This window comes from Acipenser ruthenus, chromosome 10 (assembly GCF_902713425.1).
Source record: "Acipenser ruthenus chromosome 10, fAciRut3.2 maternal haplotype, whole genome shotgun sequence".
Taxonomy (NCBI): domain Eukaryota; kingdom Metazoa; phylum Chordata; class Actinopteri; order Acipenseriformes; family Acipenseridae; genus Acipenser; species Acipenser ruthenus.
The window spans coordinates 45,064,530-45,088,114 of record NC_081198.1 but is presented as its reverse complement, the minus strand read 5'-3'; the positions used below and the strand labels follow the sequence as shown (position 1 = coordinate 45,088,114).

At 35.7% G+C, this 23,585-nt stretch overlaps 1 protein-coding gene across 8 annotated transcripts in view; it reads left to right on the top strand.

Moving 5' to 3' along the window:
• Nucleotides 1–23,585, top strand: part of LOC117408938 (low-density lipoprotein receptor-related protein 1B-like) — a 340,463-nt gene that overhangs the window by 300,836 nt on the left and 16,042 nt on the right. For 4 of the 8 annotated variants that reach the window (XM_059032361.1, XM_034014434.3, XM_034014426.3 and 1 more), the window contains exons 64-81: nucleotides 144–260; nucleotides 601–720; nucleotides 1,766–1,885; nucleotides 4,346–4,462; nucleotides 6,370–6,476; nucleotides 6,609–6,738; nucleotides 13,592–13,701; nucleotides 14,323–14,455; nucleotides 15,682–15,804; nucleotides 16,198–16,320; nucleotides 16,926–17,066; nucleotides 17,885–18,019; nucleotides 18,465–18,584; nucleotides 19,816–20,057; nucleotides 20,455–20,678; nucleotides 21,257–21,363; nucleotides 22,322–22,438; nucleotides 22,668–22,841. In XM_059032361.1, the coding sequence (XP_058888344.1) occupies nucleotides 144–260; nucleotides 601–720; nucleotides 1,766–1,885; nucleotides 4,346–4,462; nucleotides 6,370–6,476; nucleotides 6,609–6,738; nucleotides 13,592–13,701; nucleotides 14,323–14,455; nucleotides 15,682–15,804; nucleotides 16,198–16,320; nucleotides 16,926–17,066; nucleotides 17,885–18,019; nucleotides 18,465–18,584; nucleotides 19,816–20,057; nucleotides 20,455–20,678; nucleotides 21,257–21,363; nucleotides 22,322–22,438; nucleotides 22,668–22,841 (2,460 nt within the window). Of the gene's footprint in view, nucleotides 1–143; nucleotides 261–600; nucleotides 721–1,765; nucleotides 1,886–4,345; nucleotides 4,463–6,369; nucleotides 6,477–6,608; nucleotides 6,739–13,591; nucleotides 13,702–14,322; nucleotides 14,456–15,681; nucleotides 15,805–16,197; nucleotides 16,321–16,925; nucleotides 17,067–17,884; nucleotides 18,020–18,143; nucleotides 18,426–18,464; nucleotides 18,585–19,815; nucleotides 20,058–20,454; nucleotides 20,679–21,256; nucleotides 21,364–22,321; nucleotides 22,439–22,667; nucleotides 22,842–23,585 lie in introns of those variants that run through there. The other 4 variants (XM_034014443.3, XM_034014419.3, XM_034014451.3 and 1 more) reach the window with 3 other exon arrangements.

Sequence of the window (23,585 nt, the reverse complement as noted above, 5' to 3'; positions counted from 1 at the left end):
CCATTTAACCCTATTTATTTATTTTCCTTAAACTTTCTTCTCAACAAATGACCTGCACTTCTTTTAAACCAGAGGCATCTTATGTTTGTAAAAAGATGACTGTTATAAATTCATCAAGATCAATGGCAATCTCTTTTCCCTAGCTGAATTTAAATGCCAGCCTGGGCGATTTCAGTGTGGAACTGGGCTCTGTGCCCTTCCTCCTTTCATATGCGATGGAGAAAATGACTGCGGGGACAATTCTGATGAAGCCAACTGTGGTGAGCAATTGCTACACCTTTTAATAACCTTTGTACTTGTTTCCTATAATTCACTGCAGTTATTAGAGCACAGTAGTGTATAAATACATAAATCATCATCAACATATTCTCGTGCTAGGAGAGATTAGGATTGGAATACTATTCACCTTTTTCGTTAATATCTTTGCTTTTAGTGTCCCAAAATGACAGGTTCTAAAATGTATTAATTCCAAATATATAGTTTTAACGTTACTTATACAATTTTGAACAACTACCAGTATTTATATAGTTGCCCTTTGTTTCCACTTTCTTGAGCTGGGGGAAACGGAACAACTTTTTTTTTTCTTTTCTCTTACTTCAGATTCTTATGTTTGCCTGTCGGGGCAGTTTAAGTGTACAAAGAAGCAGAAGTGTATCCCCTTGAACCTGCGGTGTAACGGTCAGGAAGACTGCGGAGATGGGGAGGATGAAACAGATTGTCGTAAGAAGGCCCCTTTTTGAATTATTTGTGTATTATACTGCACGCAGACCATATTGATTCTGGTTGTTGTCGTATCAGATGTAAACATGCCTAGTAGATTCTCAGAACAATGATTGGCTACTATCTGCTATATGTTGTTTCTTGTTTAGAATCTTCCATTTAGATGACAATAGCAGTGTCCCAGTAATCTAAAACTACAGAGGAAAGGCTTGCCACATTAACTTTGATTCTTGGCTGACTTTCCATTTTTCCCAAGCTACTTTTCTTGCTCCTATTGTGAAGGTCAACAATGCAGGGTTATACCTTCCCAGAGGTGCAACTAAATAAAGAATCTTCCTATTTCAGTATTTCTGGCATGTCTGAGATGAGATTCTGAGATCATCCCTCTGTGTCCATGAGGACAATCCTACACTAACACTAAGTCTCCTTTATAGACAGCCGCACTGTGATTTGCTTTTTAAAAAAATGTTATCAGCACAGGGAATATAAAAATGGTAGGATGCACAACATATAGTTGGCTATGCATTATCAAACAAGTTATGAACCAGTGTCAACAGTTTTAATCAAACATTTTATTCTCTACTGTCTGACAACATTTTAGGACATCATTTATGAATGTTGATAATATGTCCTTCAACTAAAAGCAGTGCAGTAGATGCTGACTTTTAAAATAAGCTATTTTGCCCATTAGTTTGGAGTCTGCTTTTAATTTGCATAAGGTAGTTAGGTAATGTCTTTTACCAGCTTGCCATGGTGCATACAATCCTGAGAAGGTTTAAATAAGCAAAAGTAGTTTGTGTCCAACTTTTTGTGAATAGGAAAGTTATTTTTTGATATAATACATGGCTGGAATTCCTTGCTAAATGACTTATGAAATAAATAATAAGTTCCCTAATCGCCTGTTAATGAAAAAAAAAATATACAGAAATTATTATGAAGAAGTTTATTCCAACCTGTGCCCCTATTAACTAGGAAAATGTATTTTAAAAAGGATTCAGATGTCAGAATCCATATGTTAAAGTGTTACCCATATCTCTCCTCACAGCTGATAGTACCTGTTCTCCAGACCAATTCCAGTGCAAAACCACAAAACACTGCATATCCAAATTGTGGGTGTGTGATGAGGATCCTGATTGTGCTGACGGATCAGATGAGGCTAGCTGTGGTAAGATCCCTGTCCCTTTCAATTAGTGGCATTGATTTGCCATATTTTAACTTTTTTTTTTTTTTTAACGCTGATCTCTGATGCTGATAATCTAGCTCAGCATTTTTAAACAAATTCATTAGTGTTCAGAATTAAATGTCCAAACCAATCATTACTGACAGTTTTACTCTACATCTGTTAACCCTACTGGTTATTTATCCTACTCTCTGACTATTTCATCTGTGAGCCAACTTGATAAGTGGTCTAGATGAAATTAAGTCAAAACATTGGATACATTAATGCCAAGTTCTGATTGGCTGAAACAACCTTGAGCATTGTATAATTCATGTAATATAAACCTTGATGTGTAATTATAGCCAGGTAATTATAGTGGACCTTGTTAATGATCATTTTTGGTCAGAATTAACACTCACTTTCAGATTGTGTTTATTAATTCTGGTTAAATATTCAATCCGTAACCAGGCACAACTGCTGGATAATTACATATCTATATAAAATATAAATCAAATATTACATAGTTTTATAAAATATTGACAACTGAGCTACAAGGTGCAGTTATTTTCATTTCTACACTGTTGTGAATGAATATAGTATTTAATTTATTAACCCCAACAGAGTCACTAGCCAATAAAATCAGCAGGTGAAATGACTTTTACATGTTCTGTATCTTCTACTAAAATGTGTGTTTTTCAAATAAAATTTCAGCCAAACAGCCATCGAGTTAAAGCAGTAAGATCTCTTAGTGCTATGCTAGGCTTAGGGATTTTTATTTTTTTATTGACTGTCACTAAGATATGTTCTGCAGAAACAAGGGCTGTCTTATTAAGTGACATGAGAAAGGGCACAGGCAGTTGTTGATCATTAAAAAGTGTCACTTTTCTCACACAAATTGATTTGTCTGTCCTCTTCAGACTACGTGCTCCTTTGTTTTTAGTGGAGATTAATTCCACAAATACATCTGGTTTTAAGTCTGTATCAGCCACCCTGAGATTATTCTCAGCACAAGTTAATCATTTAAAAACTCTCATTAAGCATATTACTCCCCTCATTAAAAGCATGATTACTGCTATCTTAAAGAAGAAGATTAAGAGTTTTGTTGTAATTAACATTGTATTTAATTATGGTAATGATCAATTGAAAGCGTCAGATGTAGTTTAAAATTAAGTTACAGAAGGCATTTCCTTATTCATTTTAAATAGGTTGTCAGATCAATAGCTGTTATTGTTTGTTAAATACCAGCATACTGAACTTGAGAAAACTGAATGTTTTTGACATGTTATGCAGTTTTTTTTTTTAAACAATTATTTTTTGGAATGTTGTACGGTTTTGTTTTGATACTCTTTAATCATTTCTAATTTTCTAAAATGTGATTGGGAAAAGGAGCACTCCACCCTACTCAAGCTGTAGCATTACTTGTGTTTTTTCAGAGTTAATTTTTTGTTTGTAAATTAACTTAAAATGACAACCGTCATGAAAAGAACTGTATGATTACAACAGAGCTGCTGTAAAACAACCAACATGAATAACATAATATACCATCAGAGAGGAGCATAATATCCTAGTAAAACCTGGCTTAAATGTCTTCTGATTCACCAAAGATCAGTATGATTGAACAACAGTTTTGAAATTAATACGTTGTCAGTAGTTTCTAGGAAAGTTTAAGGATAAGAAATAAAACACATTTTTAGAATGGGGAACCTGGTTATTTTCCAACAAAATGATTTTCCTTGATTTTGCATACTTCACATCTGCAGTATATGAACATATTTAAACAATCCCAGTGAGGGGATTCTTGGATAAAACTCAGAAAAAGAGAGTGAATGGATTTTAGAGAATACACAAAATGTGCAAGAAGATTGTGGGGGGGGGAGTGATTCGTTAGTTATTTAGTTACCAGCACCATTTCTGCTTGTTCTTTTGGCCCGGAGGAATGCCTTCAAGAATCCTGTGCTAAGCTTGTCCTCGGCAGCTTGTTATAAACAACCTTTATTAAAGGAAGACCAGGGCTGGAACTAAATCTAAAACTTTGACAACCCGCTAATCGCACTTAACAAAACTGTATTTAATAGTGTTTTCTTTTTATGTGTAAAAGAAATAAGATACTTACAAAAAAAAGAAAATGCTATCAAATACAGTTTTGTTAAGTGCGATTAGCGGGTTGTCAAAGTTTTGATTTAGTCCCAGCCCAAGTCTTTAAGGCACAGATGCATCTTAGTGGGATAAAAAAGCACTGCTAACAGTGAGTTACATTACGTTAATATTAGTGTTAATCATCTCTTTAAATGACTCTGTACATAGTCAGCAAACTGATTCTCTGAAAATGTCAGAGAACCATCCCATCAGAAGAATACTGTATGTAAATCCCACGGGCTAAATAGTCAAACTAATACCTTGCACTTGTGAAGTAGGATCTGCACATACTGTATCAGAAGGCATTGTTTTTTGTGTTTTTTCTTTAAGATGAAAAGACATGCGGACCTCATGAATTCCATTGTCAGAATAACAACTGTATTCCAGACCACTGGAGATGTGACAGTCAGAATGACTGTGGAGACAACTCGGATGAGGAGAACTGCAGTAAGTGCCACTGCTTTTACTTTACAGCTTAGCCAGGGCAGGATAAGAGTGTTGGAGTAGGTATTCAGGCAGATTTCCCTTCAATCCAGTTTGGCGCATTTCTGGCTTTTGGCTTTCAATAATGTGAATTCTTTAGGCTCATTTTCAATTAAAGGAAATACTAAACTGGACTTACAATATATATTGAAAACACATTCTGGGTGTCGGAGGCATACTTTTGCTAGCACCAAGTTGTTGGTCTTGGCTTAAGGAGGACAGTCAGCTGGAGGGGGGCCTCCTCATTGCCCTTTAGTGGCCAAGCAGCCGTCGAGGTCTTCCAATATTCAGTTCTTTGGTAACATTGGTTGCTTAGGTTGTGTGTGTAAAAAGAGCCAATAGTATAACGGAGGTCTCCTGTTAGCATTAGAATCAGGCATGTTCTTATGTAATATCATAATAAGTAATGTAATACTTACAATAAATGTGACAGTAACTCTTAAACCAAAGTAGCCTGCATCAAGTATCAATTGCCTGAAAGTATTTATCTGGATACTTTTATAGTTAGTTCCTAGACAATATGGAGAATTATGGAGAATTCTTTAGTATATAGAAAGTAGATGCATTTTGTTTACACTTTGAGGGAGTTCCAGTAATGAACAGATGGACAGTTTTAATCCTATAGTGCCAAGCTTGGTGCTGTGCTACATGATATGTCAGGCTAGTAATCCAAAGTATGTATTACATAGAAGGACAGTTCCACTTGCAATTAATGCAGCATATGAATTGCATTCTATTCTCCCTAAACTTGCATTATACAATTGTAATGATTTATAATGATTAGTGTTTCAAGTACATTTATATGTCCATATTTTGGTTATTATATCTTAAATTGTACATGTGTATGCTATGTAAGGACCCTTTATTAATATAGTTATATCTATAAACTGCTGAGTGCAAACATAATGTTCAGTCATTTACATTGAAAGTATGACTAACTGAATGTGGCACTAACCTTTAGCCATAAATATTTTTGTTGAGAGAGATTGGTTTTAATTACTCCATTTCAACCAGAAATTTTAAATTCATGAGGAATATTCTTACACACTTGGAGTTGGAGTACAAAGAAGAGTTAGTTACATAATTACTGATGCCGTGTTTTATTTATTTATTTATTTATTATTATTATTATTATTATTATTATTATTATTATTATTATTATTTATTTCTTAGCAGACATCCTTATCCAGGGCGACTTACAATTGTTACAAGATATCATATTATTTTTACATACAATTACCCATTTATACAGTTGGGTTTTTACTGGAGCAATCTAGGGTAAAGTACCTTGCTCAAGGGTACAGCAGCAGTGTCACCTACTGGGGATTGAACCCACGACCCTCTGGTCAATAGTCCAGAGCCCTAACCACTACTCCACACTGTTGCCCAATTATTTATTTATATTTCGCACAGGATACCTGAGATTATATGAATTGCAATGACTGTGTTTCCTGGAGTCAACGTCCTAAAAAGTCACTCCTAATAAACAAAATGCAGTAAAGCTGGTTGTGAAAAAGTGATAATTGACCATCCAACCTGACAAGTAGGGAAAAAAAAGTCAACTGATCTCTAAGGCTTTTTCAGCTTGCTTTCTAGCTGGGAGGCAGCATTGTAGCTATGTCTCCATGGCCTGCATGTAAGAAGTCACTCTTAAGTGATTTCCGCTGTAGATGCAGTCTACTTCTACTCCTACAGAGGATTTAAAACCAGTTTGGGTGAACCCAGTTCAGTATATACTGTACTGGTAATTAGCAAATGCACCCTATATCAAATCTCAATTATGTTAAACAGCAGTAGTGATTTAATTAAAACAATATTAAAAGTGAATATGTATTCAGAGAATGCTTACAATAGTTTATTTTTCCTTTTAGATCCCAGTACCTGCAACTCTAAAGATTTTGTCTGTGCGAATGGAGACTGCGTATCTGCTCGATTTAGGTGTGACGGAGATTACGATTGTGTTGACAGTTCAGATGAGGTATATAACTTTCTTGTTTTTTTTTTTTTTTTATTTTTGATTTGATTGTACAGTATGTTTTGTAATGTATGCTGGGTTATCATCTTGAAGGCGTCATTATTATTATTTGCCTATTTGTCCCTATATTTACAGAAAGGTTGTGAAACTCGTTGTTCTCAAGACCAGTTCCAGTGCCTAAATAGCCACTGTATTTCATTAAAATGGTTGTGTGATGGTCAAGAGGACTGCAAGGCTGGGGAAGATGAGGAAAACTGTGATAAAGGTAAGCCTTTCATATTTTAAAACCAACCACATATCCTCATAATATTCAAGAAGAATGAACACCCATTCGTATATACCCATGGATTCCTATGCGTTTTGCTGATTTGTCTCTGTTTTGTAACTACTTTTAATTTCAAATAGTAAATATGTAAAAGGACTACAGGCTGCTCTTTACATTCAATACCAACTTTAATAATTCATTCTGAGAGCAAACTTTGAAAATCTGTAACATCACAAGGCATGGCTCTAACCAATACTGCTAATTGGCTGTATAACCTTGTAATCACAGCAAGCAACAAGTGGTACTTTAAAATTGAATGGGCATGAAAAATAACAGATGAGAGCTGATGTAAATTCACACCATGTTATTGCTGTTGTAATGGTACTGCTGAAAGACAGATTAGTGGTATTTTATATATATATATATATATATATATTGTGAGACAGCAGGGAGGGGGTTAATTCCTCCCTCTAGGAAAACATGTGCGGAAGGCACATTTTTGGTTTGTTAATTGTTTGGGTTAATTGTTTTGGTTAATTGTTTTATTGTTTAATCAGTACCTGCACCTGGCTATTATTGAAAATTAGAGCCAGGTGCAGGGTTTAAAAGGAAAGCAGTCAGTCTGCTCAAGGCGGCTGCTGAAGAGGGCAGAAGCCCGACTGTGCTGGTGTGTGGGTACAGCCGTAATTAAAAGAAAAGGTAGAGTGAGGCCTTTGTTTTGTGTGTGCTGTTCTGTTTCTTTTGTTTTTGTACAGGTAAACAGCTTAGCTGTCCTGTTTAGTTTAGGTTCCTGTTTTGTTTTAGTTAGTGCTCAAAGAGAGCTAGGTGTTTGTTTTGTTTATTTTTGTTTTTGTGTTTCATTAAAAATAGCGCAACCGCGCTTAAAAATCCATTTCTGTGTGTTGGGTCAGTGTTTTTAAAGGGGCAACGAACCGTGGTGAGTGCGACTCTTTTACAATATATATATATATATATATATATATATATATATATATATATATAATTAATAGTATACATTTAGTTACCGTTTTTTCATATTTTTTTGCTCTGCTTCCTGATTGGTGGATGAAAGGACCAATGAGCTTGTCTTTAAAACTGTAAACTTAAATTTCCTAATTTAATCATGGTTATCTAATAACGACAAAGCTAGTTGAAACAGTGTGTTCGCTCGCTTTACATACAAGCTATACATGTATACATGTAAAATAATTGGTTTACCTTAAAAAGGAAGAAGTTCCCCACACTTCTGACACCTTTTGTGTGGCAATGCTTGCACTTTGCCGTCCATTTATTATTTTTTTCATCAATTTCAAAATTGAGAAGGCAAATTTATTGCAGATCCTGAAACTAAACTGCAATTTTTTAGATTTACTGCAATTTTTAATGTGACTACAGTGACACTATCGGTACTTTCGTACCAAAATATTACTGAAAAATAAACTGAAAAGGAAATGTCACGCTCACATTCTCTTTTGCTAGTACGGGATTGGCACATCTTCTAATCTCTCTAGTCAGTCAGTGGCTCGTTGCTATGATTTTACCCATGGGAAGTGTGTGGTCTATGTTGAGAGGATGTTAAATGCTACTAGAGTGTATTTTACATTTTTTTGTAATTAAACCATATTTGTTGTCATTAATAACTGTTTATGTCTATGAGTGTGTATGAATTTGGGTGAAAATGAGGATATAAGATAATCGAGAGTATTGTCAAGACCAGACGAGCCGAGACCGAAATCAAGACCAAGACAAGACGAGCCGAGCCCAAGATCAAGACCAAAACCAGACGAGACGAGCCGAGACCGAGACCGAGATCAAGACCAAGACCAGACGAGCCGAGATCAAGACCAAGACCGGACGAGCCGAGCCCGAGATCAAGACCAAGACCAGACGAGCCGAGACCGAGATCAAGACCAGACGAGCCGAGATCAAGACCAGACGAGCCGAAACTGAGATCAAGACCAGACGAGCCGAGATCGAGATCAAGACCAAGACCAGATGAGTCAAGATCGAGTTCAAGACCAAGACCAGACGTGCCGAGATCGAGATCAAGACCACTGTGCTTGTAATCAAAAAAGTGAGCTTTTAAAAAATTGAGTAAAGTGATATAGGTTTAGTGGTTTATGAATAATGCTAACGAAAGGCCCATCTCTTATTTATAACTGTTCTCTTCTATAAAATGTGCTTATATTGGCAGCAATCGCTGTCTACACTTTTGATTTCCTTGGCAACTGGTAGGGGCACAGCATGACACAACAAAGCAGACTTATTCATGACTGGGGGGTTCTTGAACTTGATTGTTTGAAGACCAGATTTCCCCAGTAAAGCTTTCTCTAGAGGAATTGGATTTTGACAAAATGACGTTTTAAATTCATTAAAAATGGTTGAACTACAAGGTAAACAAACAGAATGAGCAATATTGTGCCTCAGGCAGAGCAGAGCCAAATAAAAGTAAACTCACTCTCTGTTCTGTTTTTTCTTCAGTCCTTTCAATAGAATTGGTTCCACAAATATCAGACTGAGTAGGCTGTTCCATAGACAGAGGCCAACTAATTAAAGACTGACCTCTGTTCACCCTTTTTATAATGGGTTTCTAAAATGCTCCATGGGAGACACGTTATGGAGGTTATTTTTTTCTTCTTTTTTTCATTTTAGTGTTTTGCCTGTAAAATATATATATATATATTTGAAGAAAATACCGTATTGGCCATGTCCAGTTGGAAACAAGAATAGTGGGTAGCATTCAAACCAGGGCATAACCTTTGTTTTTCTTGGTCTCTATGTTGGAATATTAAAATACAGAAGGGAATTACTGCAGAGCTAGAATGTCTTTCTCTCATTCCCATTGAGAGCTCACATGTCTGCTGCCCTCTTCTGTTCCAGTTCTGAATAATCCTCATGAATACAAAGTGAAGATAACAAAATACCAGCAGAAAATAGATTTAATTTGTATAGCAGAGTATCATAGTGTATGGGAATGTACTGAAACCCCCAGTGTGTGTTTTATTAACAGTATGTAATACCCTACTGAGTATTCAGAATATTCAATTCTAAGCCAGTATTTTTTTATATTTAATATCATTGCCTGTGAACAAAATGCTTGTAAATATTCTTTCCATCATAGTTCAGTGAAACAGGTTTGAAGTAGCTTGAAGGCTAATAAGCTATATTGGATCAAGCATTGCTTTAATGATCTAGTGTATGACATTTTCAAACGAATTCATTAAATGATATTGATTGAGTTACTCAGTGGTGCAAAATAAATGTACCAATATAGCTTATTTACAATCACTCATCATAGCCTGAATACCATCACCAATGCGTTCTCTGAAAAACACATTCTTAGATTGGAAATGTGTAACCGTTTTTATGAGTTTTTTCCACTTGTTTACTATATTCTGCATCTCAAACTATTCTGACAGCTCTTGTCCACATGCCCCAGCTGCAGCTGTGGTTCTTGGCAGCAGTGTCAGACCTACAAGCTCATCCTGATGCTTAGTTGCTGTTTACAAGAGGTTGTTTCAACACCCTTTTATGGTGGAGGGAATCTCATTATCTCTCCCAGCGTTCCCCTCTGGGCACCATCAGACAGAGGGAAGTGGCAATTACACAGACACCTCCACCACAGGTTGTGTATGGAATCACCAGGGTGTGATAGAACTTTGGTCCCCAGACAAAGCATTTTCAAGATGCGTACAGACTTCTGACGTGGGCCAGTCATCACTGGATTGCTATTAAGGATGTGCACCTCCCTGGTGTTTGGAACACTGCTGCAGATCTCCTCTCCAGGAAGGGACCCTCCCCAACGGTGTGGCGGTTATACCCAGAGATAATCCGTCAGATATGAATCAAGTATGGGATCCCAACAGTGGACCTGTTTGCGATCAGGGAGAACATGCATTGCCAGCAGTGGTTCTCTCTGCAGAGCGATCCTCAAGCTCTTGGAATGGATGGTCTGGTCTATCGGTGGCCCAGAACACTTCTTTATGCCTTCCTACTGTTGGTGTTGATCTTGGACTACCTAGTGAAAATCAGGCAGGAGGAGGCGCAGATGCTTCTTGTGGCTCCCAGCTGGGTAAGGGGGCACTGGTTTGCATCGATGATTCACATGCTAGCGGTGAAGCCATGGCAGCTTTCAACCAGGCAGGACCTTTTATCTCTGGCTCAGGATCATCTTGTGACATCACTATCCAGTTACTCTACAGCTGTGGGTCTGACCGTTGAGCGGCAAAGGCTATCTTCATTAGGTTTGTCTCAACGTGAAGTTCAGACTCTACAATCTTCTAGAGCATCTTCTTCTTCTTCTTCTTTCCAGTATGTTTTGAAGTGGAATATTTTTGACATGTGGTGCAATAGTCGAGACCCTGTTTCTTGTCCTCTTCCATTAATCTTGGAGTTTTTACAGGATATTTTTGAGCAAGGTAAGGCTCTTTTCAGCCGTCCATGTGAAGGTAGACCACACTAATTAAGTAATAATCAGTCAACCCACCACACCTCAATTAAAAAAGAGAAACAAGAGCACATGTAATTGAATAATCGTCCCTGCAGTCATATGCAGACAGTGAGAGACAATTGTGCAAATAATGTAGTAGAAGTGTTCTGGAGCCCTTCTTAACCAAGTATGAACATGTAATGTGCCTGAAGACTCACACAATTAAAGAAATGACAAAGGAATTAATATATCTTAATTAGGGTTTCAAAAAGTGATTTAGTGTGAGTGATCTATCTATTTTAAATGGCTGTTGGAAAAAACTTTAGTTTAACCAACTATTAACAAAAGCCTGTTCCCATTAATTGTGTGCTTAGACTACCTGCAGAAATGAAAATAAATTTGACAGGTATATTGCAGGCTATGAATATTGTTGATACATAAATTATGTTCCCTCATAATTCTTTCAATTTTATCCAAACATGCCATCTCTTTTTTTAAAACACTTGATAATTAAATGTCAGTAATGATAATGTGAACATCATAATGCTACAAATTAAATAATAGCTTAAACAAAACCGTCATTTTGATACAGTGGACCCAAATTCTATTGGAATTTATATTTGGAGGATGGACAAACCACTTGAATTTATAAAACTGAAAACAAAATTGCCTTTGATTGAAAACAATTTCTAACAATGATTGTACAGCACAGCATGTAAACAGTATATTATACAGTATAAAGTGTTTAATCTTCAAAACTAAATTAAGTTATAATAACCTCAATTGTACTGTAGTTTTGTTTCTATTATTAATGATTCACTGAGAGGTACTGCCTATAGGGCATTAGGAGACACAGTCTCTGCACAGATGAAAAGTTTGATTACAAATCACATGGAATTTGCAGTTTACTTCTTTAATGTAACCCTACTTTTACAGTGTTCTTTCAGGATGAAAAATAATTTGCTGGAGGAAAAACAAAATGAAATATCCTTGTACAATAAATCAATGCAAAATCAGTCTAAAAATTATTGAATTTGTAACTGATTGAGTCTTTGTGGAGAAATTGAATTCAAAGTGTAAGGACAGCTGGAAAAAACAGCCGTTCAGACGATTAACTGTCCAATAAGGAAAAATCATGCTAACATCAATATTGATAATTCAGATCCTGAATATTGCTCTAATGGCGCCTCTCAGCATGAGTTAGCCAGGGGGAGGGGTTAATGATCTAAATACTTCAACCCTTTAACTCTGCTTATTCAACTTGTGATTTATTGACATCACTAAATACAAGAATATGATTTAAAGGGGGCTGCAAGAGAGCAGGTTTTGAGAGGAGTTGCAGCACCCTACTGTGTGGATCATTTAAATATAGGCCCCCAGGTATTTGACTAAGACGAGACTTCTGTTGTTGAATTGCTGTTGACCTTGAAAGAGCATTGAAAGACTAGAACTGGAATTGTAGCTCAATAATTGAGTCTAAAAAAAGAAAAAGTGATTGCTGACAAACAAGCAAAGGCCTTATTCAGTTTCCTATAACGTCTGTACTGTATATGTCTGTATTAGAGAATTAGGGGTTATCATTAACTAATCATACCATATGTAGAGGTGCTAATCTCCATAATTAATATGAATAAACATCATGGGGTGGACTACATATTCAGTGTGAGTTTACATTAGAAAGTCATGCCCCTCCTAAAATGAACCATGCAAAAGATGGTCAGTTGGAGTCTTTGGTGATATTACCTGATGTTATGTGATCTGGTCTTAATTTTGAGCTAATAATTGTACAGGGTTTAAACCATAACAAACGCTGTGTCTTTTCATACCTCTCATTGTCCAGGATACCGTGCTATTGCTTTTTTTCATTCGTATATTTCCTTTTGAGCACTCAACTGATTGAGATTGTTACAAATAAAAGAGCAATTTATCAGATCACAAGTGTTGTATTATGCATGACCTGTGTGATTGTGGATGTATTATTGTTTTTCCTGTTGAGAACTAATAGCTAGCACTGCCATATGAGGCTAGTTTGAAGGCTTTACTTCTGTGATGTTGAAATAAAAGCATATTCTAAAATATAGCTGTGCAGTTGCGAGAAAGAGATACTGATTTTGCCAATTTCTTGCAATCAGTTGCATTGTAGAAATCTTCATGCGCACACAAGCTAGTATGAAATACAAATATAGATTTTTAATAATACCACCTGGCTATATATGTTTAATTTTTGTGTGTGTGTGTGTTTTAAATTAGAAAACATGGTCAATAAATGCCACTGTACTGAAGACCATTGTTTGGATCATTAAAGTGGACCCCCATAATTAGTAAAAAAAAAAAAAAAAAAAAAAATCCTGTGTATGTGTCTGTGTGTGTATATATGTGTATGTGTATATATATATATATGTAATATAATACACTTTTTTTCAGTAGTGATTCCTTCTTGCTCCTCCAAGGAATATGTCTGCTCTAGTGGGGGCTGTGTAGCAGCTAGCTTAAGATGCAATGGAATTGATGACTGTGCTGATGGTTCAGATGAGGTGAGTGCAGGTCTGTTGCATTCAGGCACTGGAGAAAGCATTGGGTTTAGAGGACATTTGCATTTGCTTTAACAGATGTGCTGTGGTGTAAAAGCAGATATTAATTATTTTGACAGAACATTTGAATTCTCTTTTTTTTCTCATGGCATATTTCTCAGAGAATTACAATATGAATTATTAAAGCACACTTGTAAAGCATGTTTAATTTGTTCTTAACCCGAGTAGACATTAAAGTAAATGCTTTTGACCCATATCGAATACCAGTACACTATATTTATAGCCTATGCAATGAAACTACAGTAGGTATAACACTATTGGTTTACCTGCCAATACATTCTGACTTTGTAAAAATGTGTATGACAGATAATGTGCGATTTTAAAATGACACCTCATGCCATCTGTTTTGTTTTTTATTTATGTTTTATTTATTACAATAAATCTCAACATTTTCTAAATGAATACAATAATGTTGCTGCATTGTGCTATTGCAAATTTAAAAAGCTATTAGTCCCAATCATGAGCCATGGTAAATCTTTATACTCTTGCTGCGTTTCCTATTGCTCTTTGTTTGGCTGGGAAATATAGATCAGACAGCTAAATAATGTAATGCTGTATTGACAGGTTGACTGTGTGACAGGCTGTAGAGAAGATGAATTTCGATGTCAGAACAGAGCTCATTGTATCCCAGCTAGATGGCGATGTGATGGTGTCCATGACTGTGTGGATCACAGTGACGAAGAAAACTGTGACCATGGTAAGGACTGCTTCATCTAGATTCACTATTGATTTGTATTGATCTTTTCACAAGCGTTCATCTCTGAGCCTTCTCTTTTTCCAGTTTCACTGCAGAAATCAGTTTTTACAGAAATAAAAAGCTGTGATTTATGAACTGTTCTAAAAGGAAGCTATACAATTGCTATTGCACTTAAACAAACGTGAATTCAATGTATAGATTTCTTGCAATTTTATTTACACTGGTTAACCCTGAATCGCTACACATTTACAAGTTGCTTTCTCCAGTCACAGCAGAGAGCTGCACTGGCAGGTTAAATTAACAGTCATCGTTCAGCTTCTGTCTCTCGAGCTCAGCCTCACAATGTCACCCCTCACCTTGCAAGTTAAATTACTGGCAGTAACGCAGCTAATGTCAGTGTGTCACGGACATAAAATACCTCCAGTCCATGATTAGCTAGTGAAACCTGGGTTCATCAGAGTGAACCTCTTGCACACTTTTCGGTCTGCATATACAGTACATCTAATTACAGGAAGTGGTATTTAAAAAGAAAAAAAAAACATGCTCACAGATTTTTCAGTGTACAATGACCAACTTCTTATAAAGATCAGCTCTGCATGCTTTAATAACTGAAAAGTTGTCTAACACAATACAATCCAAGGAATTCAACAAGAGATGAACAGTAATGCTAATCAGCGGAGGAAAAATTAATTGTATAAGTGTCCTATGATGCACGCTTAGGTGTAGGGTTCGGTACATTTCATTTATTTATTTGCTACTTTCTGTAGTTATAATATATGTCTTATATTAAACCTCACAGTAAACATACAGCAATGTAATTATTTGAAAACCACGTAAGTTGTAGGCAGTCAGGTTACACCATTATTATGTGAAGCATACAGAATTAATAATGATGAAATGTAATGTTCTGCCTTTTTAACTTGCATATAGAATGGATTTTTAAAGCCTATGCAATTTGTTTCTTAAACCCATTGTGTGCACTTTAATGAAGGTTATGCATATTACAATCTTGATATAAAATTAATGTTGATGAAGCTTAGATGATCTAATTTCCTCCACTGTATGTGAACTGATAGCATCTGAGCTGCTGTTTTATTCATGGTACACCTCTTAATAAGCTCTCAACAGACCGCTATCAATAGTGTGTGTGTGTGTGTATATATATATATATATATAATATATATATATATAGTTATTGCAAAATATGAATGAGATATAATTTACAGATGGATATACATGCCGTGCTGACGAGTTTGTCTGCAACAACACTCTTTGTAAACTCCATGTGTGGGTATGTGATGGTGAGGATGACTGTGGAGACAACTCGGATGAAGATCCTGAAATGTGTGGTACGTATTCAATATTTTTTTTATTTCATTTTGTTTTAGAAATTGTTTTCCTGTCAAACCAGCCATTGGTTTAAAGAATGATGACATGGTTTGAAGAAATAACAAAGGGCAGGACTCACTTTAATCTACGAAGTGCTACGTCCATCTTGTCATCATGCATTAACTTGTTCTACTCTTTACTGATGACTTAAGATCATGACCCCCATTATCTGAGCCAATGCAAGGATGTTTACAAAAACCTTAAAGTACTGGGTATTATTTATTTTATTTATTAGCTGGATAAAAGAATGATGTCTTTTAAAGGTCATTTTCTTTTTTTCTTTTCCTGTTTTCTTTTGCTCAGCTGTGTGTTCTGGAGTGTTTTAAATTGGTTTTTGTCTCCTGTTCAAATAGCGAAGTTACCTTGTCCTCCAACAAGGCCTTATCGGTGCAGAAATGACCGAGTGTGCCTGAGATCGGAACACATTTGCAATGGTGTAGATGACTGTGGAGATGGCTCAGATGAAGAACAGTGTGGTAGGTGAAACTTCAGGAGGAACTCTTTCTATACTTTTGAACAAAAGCTTCAGAATATAAAATATTTTTAGACAAGGTAGTACTGTGTTGTGCCCAACTTGACAAACACTTGAATTTAGTTTATTTTACAATATTTTCTCCATCGTTAGTGGTAGGTATTGTTTATCTGCAGATAAGATACTTCATTACTGAATTATTATCCAAAATGAGTACTAGTACTTAGAGTAAATCCATTGAAATTCACATTGTAATTTACTATTCCTCATACTCAATTCAATAAAAAAAAGTCATAATTAAATATCAATAACCTGTATTAAATGGATTATCCTAACATGCCACATTTAAAGAGCACATAGCCCAGAGAAATGACACACCTACCTCCCTGCGTATATACACCAGATGTTTGTATTATTATAATGATGTTTGGGGTGGTTTATAGTGAAAAGTATAAATTTTCACAATAATATATTAATACTGTTCCGTACGAGGGTTTGGGTGAGGTGTACGGATGCTTTTATGTATGTTATGTTTGTTTTTGAATGTACATGTTAATGTCTTGTGTATGATCTCCATTGATGTTTTTATTTTTTTATTGAATGAATTAGAGAAGGTGATAGAAAAGCAGAGACCCTGTGGAAAGTCTGAGTTTACCTGCAGTAATAAGAGGTGCATCCCTACTGAGCTGCAGTGTGATCTCTTTGATGACTGTGGGGATGGAGGCTCAGATGAGCATGATTGCGAAAAGTGTAAGATTTGCCAAACATACTTTATTTTAACCTAGTGTTTTCTAATTATCTTGTGCTAATTGTGATGAACAATTAGCACCATAGTCACAATGCATCTGTTTAATCTCCAGCCTATTTTAGAAATGTGTATTGTAATTTGATTATAGTTGTATTATAATGTTAACAAAATATAACCTACTGCACCAAACTTGGTTGATATCTGGAATATCATTAAGGCAAACACTGACAATCTTATCTTTGACACATGATAGATGCTGAAATAAAATGCCCTGCAATGTAATGAAGTCTGAAGTAGATTTGAACCCAGGACTCTGCAAATGAGATCAATATCCATTATTTTCTCCTTCATAACCCCTCAGGCAATGCAATCACATGCAATTTAGCCTATAGCTAGTTTCTGGTACATGGACTTCTTAATAGCTTTCTGTAGTGAATGATCAAATATCTCCCCGTTAGAATTGTTGCTTATACAGTAGGTAGTGAAATAATTCATAGGGAGATTTAAGTCTAATAAAGTAACATTTTAGACAGGTGTCTGTTGAAATGTGCATTTACAGTTACCGGTATTTAACTCCTCTGTGTTTTATATATACTGAGTGAGGGTTGGAGAGCAAAACGCATTTAAATAATTGCAGATACAGTAGTACTCTAGGTGGACCTGGTCATCTTTCTCTTATTACCTGCAGGCAGTTTGGGTATTTAAATTGTGCATGTTTAATGAAAGCCCTGAAATATACTGTGAGTACTGTGAGAATACATTCATACTGTACAGTACTCTCGATGAAGAAAACATGTTTGATATTCCCTTTTTCCTTCAGCTCCCAGTGAAGATATGTGTGAAGGAAAAATTAATCCATGTGGAGAAGATGCAGTCTGTAATCAAACCAAAACAGCTGCTGTTTGTCGGTGCAAGCCCGGTTTTCAGAGAAATCAAAAGGATAAGCAGTGCAAAGGTACGGAGAGACTCTAGTTGTGATTTTTTTTTTTTTTTTGAGTGATACTATAATGAGTTTAATGGGATATAAGTAGGAGATACTGGGTTTTTTTCAAACAAATATATTTTCTTTTGTTTCCCAGAATTCTGAAGTGTATTGCACCATTTGTGTTGCATTTATTGGAGACAGAAACATCACCCCTAGACCTCATCTATCAATATGAATCAATGATCCTCACAGTGTGTCTAAAACAGTGAAATTGAGCATGTTTCCTAACATGCATGTTTCCTAACAAGTGACACTTTTATCAGTTTAAAGGTTGATCAAGACTAAGATATTACTGGCCTTGTCAGCACTGAGATGGTAACCTACTGTTCACTCTTGAAAACACATATACACGATGACCTTTTTAACAAATAATGCAAAAATATCTCTGAAAGTGCAATCTGTGTTTTATTTTCAGAAATCGATGAGTGTCTGCAGTTTGATTCCTGCTCTCACTACTGCACAAACACTAAAGGTTCCTTCAAGTGTGCATGTCACAGAAATTACAGGGAGATCAATGGCACCTGTAAAGCAAAAGGTAATGGCATGGCATTTTTATTCACTGCAACAACAAAAAGATTCATTCAACTCAAATAAGTACTTGAGCAGATAAAACACACATCACTTTATGTGAAACTTAGTTGAATAGATAGGGAATGTGATCAGCAGGTAGAAAATGTTATGATACTGATACAGATATATACGCAAAGCATGTCATTTTATTAAACCACATTACATTTATTCAAACTATTAAGAAGCACCGTACAGTACAAGTACAGTACATGCAGAAACTTACATTACCAATCTACATTTTTTTTTATTTTACTATTAACTCTGATATACAGTACAATGTTCATAGTACAGAGAAGACCATATATACAAATTATTTTTGTTGTACCTCTTCCTTGTACAGTATGCAATGTCAGTTTGTTTTGTATACAGGAATCAGGCTAAACAAGTGCTACCCAAAGCATTATCATCACAGGTCCTTCATTGGCCCTGATGGAGATCTTTTAGTTATTTGCTTGTATTTTATACAGTTTGGAATATGTAAATACAGCATTCCAAAGACAACTCTAATATGAAAATGTAGTGCTGCTTCCTGGTATGCAATCAAACCGTGTGACCTACTTCTAAGCTACAAGGATGCAGCAATTTAAATACAACGTTGTATTTTAAATATTTGCGTTTCGTGAATTGACATTAAGAAAAAAAAAAAAAGAAGCAGTGATTTTAAAGCATTGGTTAACACTTTACGTTGTATCCATCATTACAAAGCATCACCGGAACTGCATAATATTGTGTTATTTGTCACAGTTAACACATGCTTGATGTTGGCATCACTCTAACTGCGAATCTGTAGATATTTGAATTGAAGTGTTTCAGCGACTGCAAAACATGTTCTCCTTGCTGTCACATCATCTGCATTTGCACTTGGATGTCATGTCTACATTCCAATTCAGAGTGTCAGTGGTTTTCAAGTTCAGGTTTTGAACTGAATTGTATTATAATAAATAATGAAATAAACACTCTCAGTTTGAATTGGATACAGCTCTATTAACAATATACTGTAATGGATCCAACAGTATTGTGGCATAGTGTTAACAAGTATAACCTAAAATGTCATTTGAAATGTTTGTATTGATCTTAGCTTTTTTTGTCATGAAGTCGTTAATGTAACACAGTATATTATAACACTGTTGTCTTAAACCCAGGATGGAATTTAGACACTATTCATTTTTTTTGCATATTAATGAAACAACCTGCAGGACCAGAAGATCAAGTGCTCTACATAGCTAATGACACTGAAATCCGAGGTTTTGTGTATCCATTTAACCAGAGCCATGGACACAAACAACTAGCTCGCATTGAGGACAATGCCAGAATCATTGGGATGGATGCTCTGTATCAAGGACACAAGATTATCTGGGGTACCCAGTTTAACCCAGGTGGAATTTTTTACAAAGAGATCCTTGGCAGAGGCCAATCTCAAACAAATAGTGGATTAATAGTAAGTAACCGGAAAGTTAACAAAATAAGTCGTTCTGGCCCCTGCTATCTTTTGCATTGTAGAATTTAAAACTTTGTTGATGAGAACTAAGGAATTGAATGGAAACTGTTGGGCAGCTAGCTCTTTGAGCTGATATATATATATATAAATTAATTACATTTGTACTATACATTCTCCTGAAATTTTACTATTTTTTTTGTCTGCATGTGTTTGTTTATACCGAAATAAACAAAGTCAAATAGAAGACAATGTACTGAATATGGCTATGTGCATATTTGAATACACATATAATTATAACATGTTCTTGGAAGTTTGTAGGGTATACAAAAACTGAAAGTTTAGGTCAGTCTAATGAGTATAATTTGATAGGTCTAAGATAACGAATTGTATATTCTAGTGTCCTGACTTCAGAAGACCCAGGGGTGTTTCAGCTGACTGGGTGACTGGGAATATCTACTGGACAGATCACTCCAGAATGCACTGGTTCAGCTACTACACAACACATTGGACAAGGTTAAGATATTCCATTAATGTAGGACAGCTTGGTGGATCAAACTGTACCCGTCTTATAACGGACATCGCAGGCGAGCCTTACGCAATTGCTGTTAATCCAGTTCAAGGGTAAGATATTGTCTTTCATCTGTTTTAATTAGATAATAAGAAATAAAATATTTGTTTTTTACTTAATAGAAAAAAAGGTAATTGAAAAAGTTAATATGAAGTTGTTCTCCTCAGACATGTCTTTAGTTGTCCTTAACAAGAACATTTCTTAATGAAAGAGGGCGGCAGGTGTGAATGTACCTGTATTGGAGAATTATAAACTTTGTGTTCTACAAGGTTTTCTGTGTTTGAGGGGTCTAGGAGTTTGAGTAAATAACTTACTGTATCAAGCTTTTGGCTTTGAATTCCACCTCAGCCACTAACTGTGACCTTTAGAGAAAGTCACTTGACCCCTTTGTTATCTGTTTTGAAAGGGAAATAAAGTAAAATACTACAAGAATATGAATTAGGAATATAAAACACAACAATAAAATGGTACAGCCAACTCAAATTGTAACTATTTTTCCTCTGGGTAAAAGAATCACTTGCTCCATTACCAATCCAGCACAGCTTTTGCCAGCTTCTTAGTATCAGATGATGCAGCAGTACAATTCTCTCAAACTAACTCATTTTATCTCAATCATCTTTCACATTTACAGAATGATGTATTGGACAGTAATTGGTGACCATTCTCATATAGAAGAAGCAGCCATGGACGGTACTATGAGAAGAATATTGTTAGAAAAGAATTTAAGGCGGCCCACGGGTATAATTTTGATTCTTGTTGATTTTTTTTATATATATTTGTATGTGGAATATGCTTTTGTCTGGGCACATTTTGTTAATGTAACCTTCAGTCTCCAGTATCACTTATCTTTTGGGATGCTGAATCATCTTAAATTACTAATCTGAGCTTTAATAGGTTTACAAGCCTGCTGGTGCATTTATTGCCAAGAGTGTTGTACTGTCTAAGTGAGTGAAAATGGAAGCTGTGAAAACCAAACACAGTTCATCATTTTTAATCTACCCAGGATGTGCCTTCATTGACTGCATTGAAATCCAGTTCAGATGAGGAAAATCATGGGCTAAGACTGAAGTTAAAACAAGTATTGAAGTTAAAGTTTTGTTTTGTATCTGGTACTAATATGGTTCAATTCCTCATCCATTTCTGTAAACTGAATATAATCAATTTAAACATCATGACATTCCTCCACCAATCACAGAGCTCCTACAGAGGGCACTGTCACACATATGGCAGCAGATACAGCTTTAAACACACACATTGGAAGAAAAGAAAATACCTCTAATAATGGTTCTATTTCTAAAGGATGTATTTAAAAACACGGTAATTATTGATCACATGGAATGACTACCAAGCATCTGTAATTGAAGTACATTTGAAAATCCGAATACATATTACCATAGCATGGTGAGAGCAGAGTATTTTGAAGTGTCTGATTTAAAATGGATATTTCTCTGTGAGACTGCTTGGAGCAAGAAACAGATGTGCACACAGATGCCTACATTAGACTACAGAACAGTGTATATGCTGCTTGTTGTATTTGCAATAACTTTAAGAGGGGCTTGAAAGGTAATAACACTTAAATTAGGTTATCCACTGTATGTGTTATCCAAACTCCTCACATTTGTCTGAAGCTGCTGTTGCACATTGATAATTACCAAATTGCACAACGAAGAATAACATGAGATATTTATTTCTGCAGGACTGGCAGTTGATTATTTCAACCAACGTCTGTATTGGGCTGATTCAGAGCTTTCAGTGATTGGAAGTTTACGTTTTGATGGATCTGATTCTCTGGTGGCCATCAGCAGCAAACATGGTAGATTCATATGTTTGTACTCGTTACACACAGATACAGTTATCATTTACATTTTCCAGACACAGGTGAATTAAGGGAAATGCAGTGCTTTATCTTATCTTCAGTTTTTTCTTTGTGTTAATGTTAATAGTTCAAGTAATGTCCAAGGTTTTTTTTTGTTTGTTTGTTTTTTCACCATTACCTTTTAAAGTAATTTGATGTAATGTATTCTGTATTATTTCTCTTTCAGGTATATTACAACCTCACCAAATTGACATTTTTGAGGATTATATCTTTGGAGCTGGGTTGAAAAACAATGTGTTTAAAGTACACAAGTATGGTCACAAACCAGTGGAGTATATTGATTCAGGACTTGAGAAGGCCACCAGTGTTTTGGTCTCCCACCGTTACAAGCAGCCAGACAGTAAGTAGCTATGCATACAGATTTTATATGTTTCTATTTCATATTTTCTCTCAGCACATTGGACTTAAAGTTATTGTTCATGAGGGTAATGAAGTGGTTAGGAAGCTTACTTAAGAGCCGTGAGGTTGGTGGTTCACACCCAGCCTCTTGCAATGGAGCCAGGACTGCAACTGAATGCCAAGGCCTCAAAGGGTGTCTTCCAGGCAAGGCCCGTTAAAACACTGCAAGCACAGGCAATGGGTAAGAAAGGGTCAGGATAATTCAGTGCTTTATCTTATTTTCAGTTTTTTTATTTTGTATTAATGAATAGTTCAATGTTAAGAACTGTGAGGTTGCTGGTTCACACCCATCCTCTATTGCATTGGAGCCAGGCCTCAAAGGGGAAGTCTTGCAGGCACTGCAAGCACAGAATGGGCAAGAAAGGGTGAATGATGAAAAGATCTTAAACCAGTGGCTTTGTCAAAAAACACATTAAAAAGGGTTTCTAAATATAGAGGCGTAACATATTTTAATGTGAAATGATTGCACTTTAACTTTTTATTTATTTATTTTTCAGCACTGAACAGTGATACACTTGTTACCATGGCCATTTCTTCTTTTTTGTATTAAGTAGGAATTCAATTTCCTCTAGTCAAACTACTAATTTGTCCCAGAGTATGTATTTTTTATTCCAGTCTAGTATTTTCATGCCCCATTCAACGATCAAGCTGACAGCCTCCCAGTATAAATCCACCTCCTCGAACT